The sequence below is a fragment of the Wyeomyia smithii genome, chromosome 3, assembly GCF_029784165.1.
Source record: "Wyeomyia smithii strain HCP4-BCI-WySm-NY-G18 chromosome 3, ASM2978416v1, whole genome shotgun sequence".
NCBI lineage: Eukaryota > Metazoa > Arthropoda > Insecta > Diptera > Culicidae > Wyeomyia > Wyeomyia smithii.
In genome coordinates, this window is record NC_073696.1 from 28,956,070 (window position 1) to 28,973,459 (window position 17,390).

The 17,390-nt window shown below is 39.4% G+C and overlaps 1 protein-coding gene across 29 annotated transcripts in view; it reads right to left on the bottom strand.

Annotated features, from left to right (window-relative positions):
* LOC129729905 (voltage-dependent L-type calcium channel subunit beta-1) overlaps positions 1–17,390 on the bottom strand; it is a 468,159-nt gene that overhangs the window by 37,441 nt on the left and 413,328 nt on the right. For 25 of the 29 annotated variants that reach the window (XM_055688787.1, XM_055688790.1, XM_055688789.1 and 22 more), the window contains 3 exons: positions 13,904–14,023; positions 13,737–13,838; positions 13,506–13,626 (listed from right to left, as the gene is read on the bottom strand). In XM_055688787.1, the coding sequence (XP_055544762.1) occupies positions 13,506–13,626; positions 13,737–13,838; positions 13,904–14,023 (343 nt within the window). The remainder of the gene's footprint in view (positions 1–13,505; positions 13,627–13,736; positions 13,839–13,903; positions 14,024–17,390) is intronic. The other 4 variants (XM_055688805.1, XM_055688803.1, XM_055688809.1 and 1 more) reach the window with 2 other exon arrangements.

Genomic DNA, 17,390 nt, shown 5'->3' on the forward strand with positions numbered 1-17,390 from the left:
GAATGATTTTATTAAACAAATTCTACTCAATCCTAACCTGCTGGAAAAACCGGAGAAAAGCAATTTTTATTCCCGATTTTTCCCTGTCCTTTTCTACCTTTTCAGTTCTTGGCTTTGTGCCGTTCACTTATAGTTACCAAGAAAGGAAAATCTCCTCGCTACTCTTTTTTTATGTCTACTTACTTACTGCCATGTGGCCGTCATTATTTTCCATGGGAAACAAGGTGTCTAGTATCAGCACTTAATTCCAGCAATTTTTCAGACTATGCAAAGAAGGTTGCATCGAATCTGTGGATTGCATCTATCTGAGGAAAGGAGGAGTTTTGTGACTATATTTGGTTCTGGTAAAGCAGGTGCTGCACGATAGAGCTGAAATTTTGCGTAACTTTTTTCGAATAGACGTGATTTTCGAGACTTACCGCTAAACGAATTTCGAAGAGTCGATTTTTGTTGGCCATCTAGTGTTTACGTTGTTCTCGAATTGAACATTGACTGAACCAGGCAATGGTTTATTTGGGCAGTACGTTCTACGTGTCTTTTATACGCGGATTTGGGGACTTACGCTGTTTTTTACGCAGACCAGCTGACCTGGCAAACTTCGTTCTGCCCATTTTTCTTTATTTGAATAATACAGAACATTTTAAATCGCTTCCACATACATCCCAAGATTGACCTGATGATTAAGTGCATGACGAATCGGATATTGATTATGCTCAATCTCAAAAGACAAATCGTTTGAAATGGTTGGTTTAATCGTAATGAAAACATTTTCGCATTTCGGCTTTCGTAACTCACCTTGATAGAAATATAATGGTTATTTTCGTATATTTTCAGACACCGGAAGTAGCCATCTTAGAATTCAAATTGGAGTCTAAAGGCGATTATTCAATTGTTCAAATTGGCGTCTAAAAGCATCATTGCGATTCCGTAAAAATATTTGGACATTTGTATTTGGACACTTACGGCTATTTTACAAAAACCGGAAGACGCCATTTGGAGTTTAAAATAAAAAAAAAAAAAAATAGATGCCATTTTGGAATTTAAAATTGTCGAGTTCGTTTCTGGTATCTGAACATTATTCTGGATCTTAAAAAAAAAACAGAAATTTCCATCTTGGTTACAAAAATGACGTCTGTAGTCGACTGCCATGCTTCATCCCTAACGTTTGAGGCTGTTTTCCGGGAAAATTTGTTGAAATATCTATTTAATTTGTATGGGAAACCTCTCTTCCAAATTATGAATGTTTGTCAAAAACCATCATAGACACAGTTTTTGCTCCCGAATACCTTCACATGCCAAATTTGGTTCAATTTGCTTCATTAGTTCTCGAGTTATGCAGAAATTTGTGTTTTATTTGTATGAGAGTCTCGCTTCCAAAGGAGAGAAGAATGTCAAACAACCACAAATATATGTCTTGTTCCTAAAACCTCCACATGCCAAATTTGGGTTCGTTTGGTTGATTAGTTCTTGAGCTATGCAGAAATTTATGTTTCTTTTGTGTGGGAGCCCTCCGTTCCAGAGGAACGTTGTATCAAACCATCGTAAGAACCCTTCCCGACCCCAAAAACCCCGACATACAAATTTTCACTTCGACCGGTTCAGTAGTTTTCATGTCTATATGGACCAGATAGACAGACAGGATTCCATTTTTATATGTTTAAATTTATATGTTTAATTTCCATGCGGACTTTTTGAAAAAGTCGCGGTATGTTTCAAACAGTTTCCCTTCCTGACATCGTCTAGCCACACGCAAAAGTTCAAACCTTAACCATCCGATGTATCCTTTCGGTTCTCCCAGCATTTGCTCTGATTTCGTACATAAAATGTGTGAAATGCGTACCCAAGATTCGTACAATAAATATATTGACGTAGATCGGAATCAGAATATATGTACATCATATATCATGCATACAAAAACCGTGATGCTTCATTAAACTTCGGTTCCGGACGAAAGATCAGTTTTAGAGTGCTCAAAAACCGTTGTTTATTGTGTATCAACAGCTCGTGCGCCACTTACCCATTAGGGTGCCAAACATCGTATGGAAAAAGTGACCAGAAAAATTTAAAAAAAAAAAAAACAATACAAAATGTTCACCCGCCCGAAAAAAACACCCTTTGCAAAATTTCAGCTCAATCGGACTAAAAATGGGATGGCGCAAAGCGATTGAAGTTTGGCATTTTTGAAATCCTAAAAATCACCCAAATTCAAAATGTTTTAAACTCCGCCTTCCACAATTGAAAACAAGGACTAAGTCCCAGAGAGTCAATTTTTGCAAAAAAAAAAAAAATTTAGATGACACCAGTTCTCGACGTTTCATGCGTTTTTAAGTCATTTGGCATAAAAAAAAAAATTTCGAAAACAGAAATTTCACGTAACCAACCCCGCAAAAGGGGGAGGATAATGTGATACCAAATTGTTATTGTATCTTTAAGTATCTTTTACACTCTTGATGTTTTTTGTAAAAGATGGGTAAAAAAATGCTAATAAGTGAGCAAACTCATAGAATTTTGATACTTGATCTTGAAAAAAAATGGCGTCGAAAAAACATCGAAAATTTCCGATTTCTAAGAAATTCAAAATGGTGCCATTGTTGCCCCTGAATTTGAAATATGTTCAAACTCGGGGATATTTGGTTTTGCATCAGAATAAACAAAAAAATTATATATAGAAACCAAGGCAGAAAAATAGTTAATTTTTATTGCACTGTGTTATAATTTTTGCAGCTTACCACCAGGATTTACGGAAATTGATTAGCAACTCAGCACCATGGTAAATATTTTTCCAGATTCATTATCACTGGTACGTGAAACTGTTTATTTTTTAACTTGTGAATTATATTCTATAATCAAGTAATCCATTTGGTGAAAGAAGTTAGTAATGGTAATTGCTATATTATTACTGTGGTACGTTTCCGGAAGTGTCACGTCTAGTTTCCCCAAGCCCCTAGTCGTTCCTCTGGGGACTAGCAGAGTGGGCTCTTACGACCTCTTTTGCCAAGGCTAGCTCGATCTCTAGGGAAAAACTCTCCTTCTCAAGGGCGGCTTTCTAACACCGATCAGAAATGCAGACGGCTCTATTGAAAACTCTCTTTAAATCAGGTTAAGTTTTTATTCACTTACTTCCAATTCGGGTGGGTGAGTGTGTGTGCGTAGGGGGCCGGCCGGCTGCTGAATCTGCCTCGGGTGATGACTCGAGCTGCTGGTTCTGCCGGGTGATCTGCTTCGTTAGTTCACTAGTTCACTCTCGCCGCCGTGCTGCTGCGTTGCTTGGCGGTACTCTCGGGGGTGAAACGGCTGTTGCTTTTTAGAAGGCAACGGTGTATGTTCCTTCTAGCCGTGCACTACCATCTGAGTCCTTCGTCCGGATATTCGTGTTTGCTGCCCACGCTACCCACACGTTCGTCCCCGTGGAAATTCAGTACAGATGATGACAGATGATCGTTCTTTTCCCAGTTGTCCAACGGATGGTCGTTATTTTCCCCGCACCACGTGCTTTCTGCTTTTGTCGAGCCAATATCACATGGGTCTGATTGCCGTGTATTTAAATATAGCGGTACTCAGCAATATGCCCTGTTCTTCAACAATGTGCGCTTTCCTTCATCACACTAAACACTGCCACAGGGGCCACAGGTTTTTTTCAATTTTCAACTTTTTTGTACTTGTCCGCTTGCTTGATAAGAATGGAATGATCGAGCCTTCTCTCCTTTTAGTCGCTCCAGCTCTCCTCTCAAGCCAACTTCCCTTATTCCTCTTTCCATTTTGTCATCCGCATTTCGTTATCCCATTTTTCCGGGAGATCTACTAAGTTTCAATGTTTCGTGTGTGTGTCGCCGATCATCCTCATAATCCTATTTTAATCTGTTCTCCTAAATCTACTAACTTATTCATTCCTAACTTATTATCTGTATCTTTAATTTTGTATTCATTGTGGTGAATCTTTTACTCAGGCCGAATTATTCTAATTATTCAACTTCCCTTGAATTATGGCAAGGATCACACGGTGATTCAGCACGATCACTAGTATGCCGTGGGCTTCAAATAGTGAGTTGACAACCTGGAAGGAGCGACCGACTTAGCTCCGGTCCTCACAAGTTCTTATCTCACGCCTCCACGAGTCGCATGATCACAATAGACTGCCAGCTGAAAAATGAAAACAGCTGGTTGTTGTAGCCTGGGAAATGTTGTCTATCAGGCAATAGCTAAGTGAGAAGGTGCGCCGCGATCAATGGCGCGCTAACCATAATCCGGCGGTAGAGGAAATGCTTCGCCAACGTGAGCGTCTGTTCACCAAGATGGTGCGGCTCAAAATAGCGTCTGTTCGCTATGTTAGGGGCGGCTGATCGACGTCCTAGTGTCAACGTGGGACTCTAAACAGTGCTGACATGATGGTCCTTCAGCTAGACAGGGGGTTGGTGCCGGCTAATGAACGAAAACGGCCTTCGACTAATTGACTTCGTCGCCTTCAAGAACATGGCTATACGTAGTACCTACTTTCAGCATACCCTCTCATATCGTTACACCTGGAGATCACCACAACAGACCGAATCACAAATCGATCGCGTTTAGAATGATGGAAGGCACTTCTTGGATAATATCGACGTCCGAACCTACCGTGGCGCAAACGTCGATTCTGACCACTATTTTCTGATGGTCAAAATGCGCCAAAGACTTTCGATTGTCAACAACATCCGCTACCGTCGCCCGCTACGGTATGACCTGGAACGACTGAAATTTCCCGAGGTCGTTACTGATTACGTGCAAAGCCTTGAGGCAGCATTGCCGGAAGAGGGTGAGCTCATCGAAGCCTCTCTAGAGGACTGCTGGAGTGCAGTGGAGTGCAGCGCAGTGCCATTGGGTTCGTCGAGAGGAATCGACGCAACGGCTGGTTCGACGAAGAGTGTCAGACGATTCTAGACGAGAAGAATGCAGCGCGGGCATTGATGCTGCAACAAGGGACCCGTCAAAGCGTGATGCGATATAAACTGAAGCGAAGACAGCAGACCCATTTGTTCCGGGACAAAAGCGCCGCCTGGAAGAGATGGAGTGTGAGGAAATGGAGCAGATGTGTCGTTCTCAAGTAGCACGTAAGTTTTACAAGAACCTGAACGCATCCGGCGCCGGCTTTGTGCCCCAAGCCGAAATGTGTCGGGATAAGGATGGAAGAATCTTGACGGAAGAACCTGGGGTGATCGACAGGTGGAAGTAGCACTACAATGAACACCTGAATGGCGCAGAGGCAGAGGACCAAGACGGCAGGAGCAACGACTTCGTCAGCACAGTGGATGAGGGAGACATTCCGACCCCTACGATAGGTGAAGTTAAGGATGCCATCAAGCAGCTCAAGAACAACAAATCAGCTGGAAAAGATGGCATCGGAGCGGAGTTTATCAAACTGGGCTCGGATAGGTTGGCTTCCTGTCTGCACCAGCTGATAGTCAGGATCTGGGATACAGAACAGCTACCGAAGGAGTGGAAGAAGGGAGTAATATGGTGACAAGTTGGAATGTGAGAACTATCGAGCGATCACGATTCTCAACGCAGCCTACAAAGTGCTCTCTTAGCTCGTCTTTCGCCGTCTCTTGCCGCTAGCAGGGAGGTTTGTTGGAAGTTATCAAGCCGGTTTTGTGGGTGGGCGATCGACAACGGACTGGATCTTCACCTGCGGCAGACCCTCCAAAAGTGTCGCGAATACCAAGTTCCTACGCACCACATATTCATCGATTTCAAGGCCGCCTACGATACTATCGACCGTGAAGAGCTATGGAAAATCATGGACGAAAATGGTTTCCCTGCGAAACTATCAAGACTGATCAAGGCCACGATGGATGGTGTACAGTGCTGTGTGAAGATTTCGGGTACGTTATCAAGCCCGTTTGAAACACGCAAGGGACTTCGACAAGACGCCGGTCTTGAAGGTGTAATGAAACGTGTGGCCTCTAACATGCGAGGCACGATCTTCAATAAATCCAGCCAGTTCATCTGCTTCGCTGACGACGTGGACCTTATCGGAAGGACTTTCAGGCGGTTGCTGAACAGTACACCAAACTGAAACGTGAGGCAGAAAAGGTTGGATTGAAAGTGAATACGTCAAAGACTAAGTATCTATCTGCTAGCAGGAGGAATCGTGCACGAGGGCTTGCATAGGCAGTAGCTTTATAATTGACGGAGACGAGTTCGAGGTGGTTGACGAGTTTGTATGCCTCGGATCTTTGGTAACGTCAGACAACAACTGCAGCAGAGAAATCCGGAGACGTATTGTAGCTGGAAGTCGTACTTACTACGGACTCCACAAGACTTTGAGGTATGGTAAACTTAGCCCCTGTGCCAAGTGCACCATGTGCAAGACGCTTGTAAGACCAGTAGTCCTCTACGGGCACGAGACATGGACAATGCCCGAAGAGGACTTGCAAGCAATGGCCGTTTTCACCAGGAAAGTAAGTAAGTACTAGTATACCGTAATCTCTCTGCTTCGACTCTGCACGCTCTTAGCAAGGTTTATAGGGCAAAGTATTCGAACTGTAACAATTTTTACTTTGCTTCTTTATTTTGGGCTTGAGCAACGATTCAATTTTGCTCAATTTCCAGTTTAAGTAATAATATCAAAATTTGTGAAAATTTTTCCCGTAAGCGCTTTCCTAACTGTATTTTTTTCTCATCTAATAATTGTTTTTTAAATTTATGCCTATTATTTGTGGAATTTCTGGCCAACAGCCAGATGTATAGTCGTAATTTCTTTTTTATTATATCTGGCTACATGCCAAAATTTGAAAATTTCTGCCTAATTCTTTTGTTTTCTACAGTTTTTAGTTTTTTTGTGATTTGTTTTTTTGTTCAATTCTTTTATTATATCTAGTTATGAGAAATTTCAAATGTCTTCTTTTCTGGTTAACATTTGAACATTTTTCTTGTACATATTAGCGTACCAAAGATATACTCTTGTAGTTCACAGTGCCCAGTGGTCCAATAAGGCAAAAAGTGGAACTTATTTCCATAGCGCCTTTTACCTTCATCCTAGCTTAATAATTTGTATGTTGACAAAAATGTGTGTTTTGTTTGTCCTAACAATTCCTCCGAACAATACTTTTGTGTAAAATGCAACTAACAAAAGTTAGGTACAAAAAACTAACTTTTAAGTAAGTTCCATGTAATATACTTTATAACTTTGTACCAAAAGAAGATAGGATTTTCATTTGCTCAACGAAGTTTCATATTTTTGAATCTTATACAACTTTGATGAACAAACTATTCTCCTATCTCTTAACACAAAAAAATATTTTTTTATTATTTTTAGTATAGTAAACTTTTCATACTTTTTGATAATTTGCGATTGTGCGGGTCATTCATACAAACAAATGTTCCGAAGACACTTTTAAGCTACGATGAACGTAAAATGGGCTATGGAATTAAGTTCCACTTTTTGCCTTATTGGACCACTGTGCAGTGTACTGACATTTTTGGCTTTTCGTATGTTACTGCTATTATAACCTTAGTTTTTAATACTTCCCAAGTAACACACAAAACATGCTAGAAAATAAGTAACAACGAAAGTAGTCATATAAGTGTACTACAAGCGCAATTGAAAACTCGTGTTATTATATTGTTTTTGAAGTTGTTCTTCATCAGTAATACAACCGCATTTCCAAAACAAGCTCGTTTTTTCTGGTTTTAGTGATGTTTTCAATAACATGAGTTCAAAAATAACAATCACCATCACTTGGTCTTTTCGCAAGACATTACACCATCTAATAACAGTACTACGTACCTGTAAAATGCTTTTCCTTAGTACAATAGTCGTAGCATTCAACACCCAACTTAAAATTACTTGATCAAAATCATATTTAAAGTATATGAACGATTTCTATATTTATTCGAAGCGCGTCAAAACGCGCCATCAAAAGATAAACAAAACGCTTGCAGTGTAACCAATATCACTTCAGTTTTTTGTTATTGTATAACTGACCACGTTTTCTAGTTTTGAAGAGAACTGGCAGCACAGTTAGCTAGTGAAACGTGCTTTGAAATCTCTCCGTTCAAGTTATTCATTTGTTGTAAAGTGTAAAGATGTGTCGTTTGATGCTATATTAACGTGAGAAAAGTGAAGATTTAGTGATTTAGTGAATACAAGTGAAAAAAATATCGCGGTTTTATAATTACAAACCCGAAAAATTGTGTAAGTGTGAGTGTAAGCTCTGCGTCGCGCAAGCTAGTCGTATGATATAGGAGAACAATGGGCTGCATAGTGATAGTGATGTGAGCGAAAAGAATGGCAAGACAATACTTGGTGAGCATTGAGCATTGCACTGCGATGTGTCGCTTGGTGCTGGTCGGCGTCAGTTGCGCCGGATTCATTCAAATGATTCAGATAAGTATTCGTTTTTGTGTCAAACTTTTGAAGAATCCATAGGCTTTGTGTCATAATGGTGAAGAGTCTGAATGTGTTGATGTGTGCGCCATCAAGTAGAAGCAGTAGCGAATATTTTACCGAACTCTTTTTCGCGACGGTGCTGCGCCGTTCCAAACTGCACTTTTCAGTTTGAAAACAAACAGCAAAACAAAACTACACTCATCACCTCCGTCATTTTTTTTCGTACGGCATTTGATAGAATTGGTTTTTTTGTTGTTCGTGTTTTCGAACTACACCCTGTTGTTCTCGGGTGTAATTTCGCGTTAAGATTATGCCCACATTATTGTTTCATTTTTTGTATTGACAGTCCAAATGGGAAAAGCAGAGATAACTTTTGTTAAAGCGGAAATAGCCGAATAGTATATATTCGGCTGGTAGTATTTGCTTGTCTGGAGACTATGCTTTTATATGTATACGATACTAAATAGCATACACCATGCTATGGTAATGAAAATTGTATATTAAATTTAATGATTTTACTAGCTTTTGGAAGAATATTGCTATAATACATAGGCAATTTCTAATTGTTATATTTTATGAAGTCTTCTGACGGCTATATTCCTAATTTAGTTGTTTTGGCATTTTTTGAATAAACTTGGGTCTTGATTTTGTTTCACCTACTTATTATATCAACCACACAATTATATAGAGTAATAGACCTACTTATTATATTAACCACATAATTATATAAGATTTTCTTACTGAATACGATTAAATGAAACAAAAGTGCGTGTACGCGCGAGATTGTAGGAGTGTGCGTGTGTACACACGGAAACAAAGATAGTAAAATAAATGTAACAAATTATGATAAACAATAAGAGGACAAAACATTTGATCAATGGGATAGTGAACTAGCAGGTTATTCGTGTTCTCGTGCATTTAATATTTGGAAGTAATCAATTTTGGATAAAATTCATTGAGTCGGAACTAAATCACGGTTAGAAGTAGAGTTTGAATACCCGGCTCCACGCATATTATTATATACAAAATAGCATTAGTGATAGAAACCTCCATTGGGTCATAATTTGCTAACAGTGACTAAACAAAATAGCTAAAGTTGTTTCAGTAAACATGCACATGGTTTATGAGAGTTTGAAATGTAAGTTTTGCTGCTAACCAGAATCGATGCTCACTATTTTCGATTTTTCTAGCTTTTGAATAATCGTTTTAAATATTGTTTTCTAATTATGGCTAGTTTGGCGTTTTGTTCGCAAATTTGAAACTACATTTTGGCAAGTATGTGTACCTGCATTTTTCAAATTATTGGGGCTTTGGATGCATGGAACTTTGCCAATTTTTGTGTTTGATAGGCGACTCTTGCGTAGACAAACAAAAAAGAATCGACGTGAAACGCCGCGTCCCTACGCGTCCACATCGGTAGGAAGGAATAGCGGTCATGTATGATGCCTCGGTTCTGCCGGCTCGGTGAGGTCAGAAAATCGCTTTTTAAGAACAGACGAATGTCGTTAGTCGACCTGTTGAGCAGAAAGCCAGATCTCCGGGTGACCGAATATCTAGAAACTTCGCGTCGATACCTTCCATGGGGTCGCATTTTTTACAGATTGGTTATAACCGTGTTATAATTTTCGGTACAAAGAGGATCACTTCACGAAGAAGCGATAGGAGTGGCGAGGCGTTAACGTGGACTCAACTCTAGTAGCTTTCGTAATATTGTGTAGTCAGCTGGGATAAATCAATGGGAGATACGTTTCGGTAGTTGCATAATGACTTTATAAACAGATGTCCGAATGTCACGTCGATACCTTCCATGAGCTCGTGTTTTCTACAGATAGATTTAGTATTCGATATAGTTTTCGGTATAACCTCATCGAGGAAACAATAGAAGTGTCGAGATGTAAACGTGCATAGAACTTTCGTAGCTCTCGTAACATTGTGTAGTTGGCTGAGATACATCAATGGGAGGTTCTCTTCGGAAGTTGCATGATGATTTGATGAGGGAATATTCGACTATTTTAGTCTGTCTTAATTTAGTCGCAGGTCCGGTATTCTCGCGTGCCCTTTTTTTTCGGTGGTATATCAAAAAGAACGAGTTCGAATGGCGTAATAATTTTCGCGGAGGTTATTATGAACTTGTAGGCGCGATATTTGTTATTATGAGCCCGGTACTCGAACTCAGCGCATCGTTTACCAAAACGAAACCTGCTGCAAACCTACCCTTTTCTCCAACATCCCAGTGATTTCTCGTGGAAGTGCAGAGGTGTTCTCGGCTTCCAATAAGCGAGTATCACGTCAACATATTCCTATACACACTCCTTCTTTGACCTGCATTCGGATGCGGCCGGCGCTGGTATTGCCTAACATAAAGATTAAGATCACCAATTTTTACACATTGACGATGAATGTTAGTCCCAAGCATCATCCATTGGTTCTCTGTGTAGTTACAGCTGATCTGGCAATAACAGAGTAGCAACCGCGGGCGGTCAATCATGCTCATGCTCATCATGCTCAACTGACCACGTTTTCTAGTTTTGTTAGGTTTTATATCCAGATAACGTTGAAACTATGCGAAAATAGTTTCAATATTCAAGCGAAAGAAACAACTCTTTTTGAAGGGTTGAATATTATTTTTTGTCATCAATTTATAATCATTTAAAACTGCCACTGATAAAAGCTATTGTCGATCTAGTTGCACTGCGCAGACACAACACATTTGCGCATGCGCTTGTCAACAGTTGTCATAGCAACAGATTTGCGCATTGCCGTATTAGTACTCGAGATGTATTTTGCCACTTAATTCTATCAAGCTGGCTTGCTTTCATGCAGTTATCGGTACTTGTTCTAATAGCCTTCATGTTTTGCGCTTTTCTGGTGATAGAGATGTCATGGAATAGGTAACGTCAACTATTATATACCAACGTGTGTTACTTGGGTTTACTTTGAGCAATCGATTGAATCGTTTAGAAGTATTCTGTCAATGCCAGGATTACAACCTTTTTCATCTAACCAAGTTTAGAAGATCACGAAATAACAACGGAGAAAAAAGCGAGCATCAGATGTGGCAGTGGCTGTACTAGATTTTAACGTATTTTGCAGCAGATGCAGTAAGAATAGTTAAAGAGGATAGTAGCATAACTGCAAAAACGAATGACTCCAACAATTTTGCAGCAGTATTCATAAATGTTAATAGCAGAACATTTTGCGCTAACTGCCATACTTTGCAGCATAGAGTCGGAAAGTGAACGTGGGAAAGCTGTGCAACAGGATGCATTCCGCTAAAATCGTGTATAAATTATACTGGAAATTTTTGATAAGTCAAAATAAATATCAGATAACTCTAGGTTTCAACCCCTACAAATACCCGAAACAAATAAAATATCAGAAAACGAAAAACTAAATCCACCACTAAAGCAAGGCTCTTCCGGGAAGCAAGAAAATACGCAATGAGCTCTCTCGGTTTCGGAGCTCGACATCATCAAGTATGTACGTACGTACGGAACGATACCGGCATCAGTTAACCAGGAAGCGGGAAAACCCGAAGCATAAAAATAAATAGCAGGGAAATAGGCTCTACCACACCCCCTTTCTGTCTCCCTCTCCGCTTCTTATCGCACTGCCGGAGACGAGCAGCGAAGAGCAATAAACCGGGATAATCGAAAAGCTACCGCATGCAGATGTCTGCGGATTAATGAATGGATATCGGAAGGTTGTGACTGTAGCTTCGATTGTACGCCAACGGATTTCACCCATTTTTCTCGATTGATATTGTTTCTTTTTTTTTCTCTTTGCTTCTGTGAGGCATTTACCAGCTACACACTATTGCCAAAACGCGGGGGCAAATTTTGAGGCTCTTAGCGTACAAAACAAAAACGTGCAAACATGCAAATATCACTCAAAGCGAACATCATTTCAACACTGCAGCTAAAATTAATTCAGTGAAACATCATCAGAGAAACAGCTTGTCAGCTTACAATCGAATCGAATGAGTTATTATTTCGTCCAAAAAAATGAAGAAACTAATTGCGATTGTGGATTTTATTGCTGTGGAAAACAAATATGTACGAACGGAATGAAAACTTTTGTGGGATGTGCTAATGTCTAGTTTCTCTACTGAGTGTGAGGAAGTTGATGGTGAATTGGATCTGTGATGGTGTGCGTTTATTTCTTTTTTTTTTTGGGCGACATTTTGTTACACGTTACAGGTGATGTGTGTCCTCAAGAGTAGATGTTCGTTTCTCTGTTTGTGAGCGCGTATGAGTGTGTGGGTGTAGGTGTGTGTGTCCGTGTTTCTGTCTGCATTTGTGCCTGTGTCCGAACGGAAGGTAATCAACAGAAGGGTTTACGGGAACTTAGCAGAAAATTTAACTTAACACACTTTTACTCCACAGTACACGTGATACGAAACAATAACTTGAAGTTGACACTTAATTCAGTTGTGATATTGTTTGATTTGCTCTCTGAAGTACACCCAATAATAAGATGAGAAGCGAAACAGTGTACAACTCTATAGAGCTTGGATAATATATATAATATATATGTATAGTGAATAACAAGTTAACATTCACACATTTCAAATAAGGCGATGAAATACGTATAGAAATGAACGTACCATATTTGAACGAAAATTTAAAAATGCATAGAAATCATCACAAAACGCGAAAACTACCTTGAATTTCAGTTGTGAAAATCAAAAAGTTGAAATAAAAATCTGACTTTTTCAATCGTTAACATCAATTCAAGATTTTTTTTTGCGAACAAAGTTACTTGTTAGTAAATTCTATTTGAATGGAAACAAAACTGACTTTGATCGCTAGAGTTTACTATAGAAGATATGTGAATGTTTGGTAAGTTAGAAGACTGCGACCAGTTACAATTATATTTCAATGCAGTTTGCCACATTTTCAACAAGTAGCTGAATTATCTATTGGATAGAAAAAAATCTTGTCGAGACAGAAATTCAATCAAACTAATCATATAATTAAACGTCAAAGTCGAAAATAAAACAAAACAACAAAAGGAACTAAAAGGAAATAAATGTAAATAAACAGTATTACAGAGAAAAAACAACAACAATCAACACATAGACAATATAGAACGAAAGACGAATCGAAAAAAAAATGAAACAAGTTAATCAGTGTCATACCAGGTGTTGGGGGTGTGCTACCTCGTGATGGTTCCGCACCTGGTACTCCAGATGCTCCTAAATTACCGCTAGATGATGATCCCTTACTTGTATATAGCTTGGATGAACGTGCCGCCGATGCCTGGACGGACAGACAGTGTGTTGGAAGGCATGAAATGAGAGGGGACAAAAAATTAGCAATTTTTTCCAACATTCAAACCATGACCTTGTTCGCCACGCTCGCTTCTATACCTGCATTCGTATGTGTTCTAGCTTAACGGGACTGGGAATGAACCCCACTTCACAGCCTTCCTTAACCAATCGACCAATCCACCAATTATTGTCATATTTCTCCTGTAGCAATGAAAAAAGTAATAGAAATCAGATAATTTCAGTGAAATAGGAAACGAAATCCCTACCTTGATATGAAGAAAATCGCCGACCTCGAAAGAGACCGCACTCCCGTGCACCGGCGAGTCGTCATCCAAACTGCCATCGTATGATACGTTCGTCCTCACAGCAAATGCAACAGGTTTACTCTGTCGGGAAGGAAACTCAGCCAGGGTTAGTTTCAGCTGAGACAAGCTTTTTTTTATTCGTACAGTCACCCTCGCCAGACTGTGGTATATTGTTACAGTAAAAATGTAATGGCGTGTAAATAAAGATTGTAGCAATTGGCTTTTTTTGCGGTGCAAAAATTGAAATATTTGGTAACGAACCAGAGAACATGTTTTAAAGGTGTCGGCCTTTGGTATGCTTATTAATCTAGAATTGAAAGTTGGCTTCTAAAACTTAAAATACAAACGGCAGGTAAACTTTACTAGTTCGCAAAATATGCCCCAAATAAAACATTTCATCTCAAATGGATAATATTTCGTGAATCCACCTTGTCATGAAAGATTACGACGAACGAAAGTTTCATGAAAAACTGCTCAACCACAAAACTAAGAAAAATAAATTTGGACAATAGAAAATCAACAATTCATCGCAGAAAGTTGATTCCTCAATCGTTGAACGTTAACCTCACTTTCTATCTAAAGGGCAGTGGTAAAAAAACTAACGGGTGGCAACTAAAAATTTGAAATTTTTTCTACAACTGTCCAAAAAAGGTGGGAGAACTTAGAGAAAAACTGATTTATTTATCATGAAGAAACATTCATTGTGAACTAACAAAAAATATTGAGCAACTGAAAAAGGTCCGTTACCGGCCTCCCGACGAAGTTTTCTTATGATGACAAAACAAGAGTGTTGTACGGTCTTCAAGTCAGCTTTTCGCAAGCATCTTTTGATTCTACCGATCAGCTGTACACAATCCGTTGATCTCCAGTTGCTTTTGCACGTAGGGGAACTGCTTCATTATTCATCTCATTAAGCCGATATTCATGAAGAATGCACGGATTAAACAACAAATTTTCACGAAATCATTGAACAAATAAACTAAATATGCTTACATGCTCTTATGGAATCGTTTAGCATTGTATATTTAGTAAAGTTAGCTAGATTTGTCCTGAATTTTGTAAAACAAACCTTTTTTCACAACGCTTCCATATCCATCTCAAAACTTGAATCACTGCTCAATTATTCATCTTACGACACCCACATATTCATCACACTGTTAATCATGAATGAATCACATTATCATGAATGAACGTAGCCGCAGCCCGTCGAAGTAGGTTACCTAGATATCCGCTGCAATTGTTTACGTGCAAAATTGGTAACCTAGGTAACCACTACAGTGCTGTAGATTTATGTCAATTATGTCGGAATAATTCAACATTTTCAGTATGATTTTTTTTTTAATATTAACAGAAACTGATTTAGCAACTTTTGATTTTCTTCAACGCAGTGGAAACAGATGAAAATACATACAGTTGAAATTAAGGAATTTTAGAAATTTATCTCATATTTTCTGCTAATTCAAGCTTGTTTTTGGAAATTTGAGATGAACATTTCAAAGATTTAAGTGTTCTTAGTGTAGTGAGTGATTTTGTTTAGTGATTAAAATAAGAAGTGATCCGCTAGTGATGAAAAAAACTTTGGTTGGCTGCTGAACGAGTCCCGTTGTAGCCGTATGGAACAATGCGCGGATTTTGTTTTCTGAGGTAGGTGATTGAACTAATTGAGTTTGCGAGTGCAGATGCCCGACTATAACATCAAATTTAGTGCCTTTAAGTGAGTTTTTAAAGATTATACTTTATGAAGAATCTAAAGTGAAATAAGAAGAATCCATTCCATGGATTAGCAGATTGGTTTAAGAAGAAAATATGCGTTTTTTCCTGTTTTCATTTGTGTTTTCATGTTTTATGAGATGGCTATGGGCTGAGATGAATAATGGAGCAGTTCTCCTACTGTGATGATATTTTCTCTGACCAAAACACATACTTTTTATCTGTATGGTGTTTTGGAAGGAATAAATTCATAACGTGGTTCAATCATTCGCTCTGGTATATATATTGATTGATAGTTAAACCACTAGGCTTGAGCTATAATTTGACAAAAAGGAAAAAACTACTCTGACCGGTCTTCCACTACCTTCCTGGCGGATTATAGTTGAGATTTGCAGGAAACCATACACTATAGTAAACGGAAGAATCTCGCTTTCAAAATGGTTTACCGTGAACTTTTTGCTAGAATTGTTGTGCAGTTTATAGCGAATCGTACAATGCGCTTGCGGAATGCTCCTTGTTCGGACGTCATTTTGAACCGAACTGAGCATGCAAAAGCAAAACAATAAATACTGGCATAAAAAGGAAAGATAGAGCTTTCATATACCTATTCTCATTTCTCTCTGAGTGTGTGTGTCGTGGAGTAGAAGAGCTCCAAAAAATTCTTGATTTTTAGTTGTCACCCGTTACATATGATTGCCACAATAATTGGCACAACAAAGTTTTTTACTCTTTTTCACAGGGCGCGCGTCCTTTGTGTGAAAAGAATTTCCACAGAAATTAAACATTTAGGATCCATGTGACCAATTTTTTGACCCATATCGTTGGTAAATACGGCTTTTCACCTAGACCGTTTTTTATATACGAGGGCGACTGTTTCTTGGCCTCTGTTTCGACTGTTCCTTGGCCTCTGGTGTGTACCAGTGGATCCATCTTTCGTCGACTGTGACACAACGACGCAAAAACTCCTTCGGATTGCATTTTAACAACATCAAACACTGTTCTGAAGAGGTCTCACGGTTAAGCTTGAGGACTGGAGTGAGCAAACACACGGCACCTATCAGGCCGACAGCTTTCTCATGCCCAAAATTTCATGTAGGATATGACATGTTGGTAAATGGCTAAGCACGTGTCATCCACCTCCGTTTAGCAACTCCTATCCGAACCTCCAAGTTACAGATATACGAGTAACTTTAATGTAGATTGGGTAACCAACCCCCGATGAACTTTGGTCGTATGCTGACTGGGAAGAGGAAGTCGTATGCAGTTGTGTCCCCATGTTAGGGGCGGCGTATAGCAGCGTCTGCCACGAAATGGGCGGCTGAATCATGAAATGCGGTGCCTCGCCAGTTATATCTAAGACAGCAGCCCTGTCGCGAAACTAGGTATCACAGCCCACTATACCCAGGTCTCAGCTATCTCGAACACCTTCAATCGACGGCCTGCCACTACGAGATCGTGGATTTTTGAAACGTTATCCTAAACGTGACTTATCAAAAGCTGACATGCGACGGAGTGAAACTCGTTAAACTTATTTAAAACAGCTTTTTTTTGTATTCGCTGCGCGATTTTCTTTCCAAAAACAAGAATCGCCCGAGCTGAGACTCAAATCTATCATATCTGGCCTATCTGTCTAAATTATTTCAATGTTCATTAGGAATCTCAAACTTGATTATCATTAGGGTGGTTCATTTATGTTAAACTAGGGTGGGTAGGATGAAGGCGACTCGCCCTGTCTTGG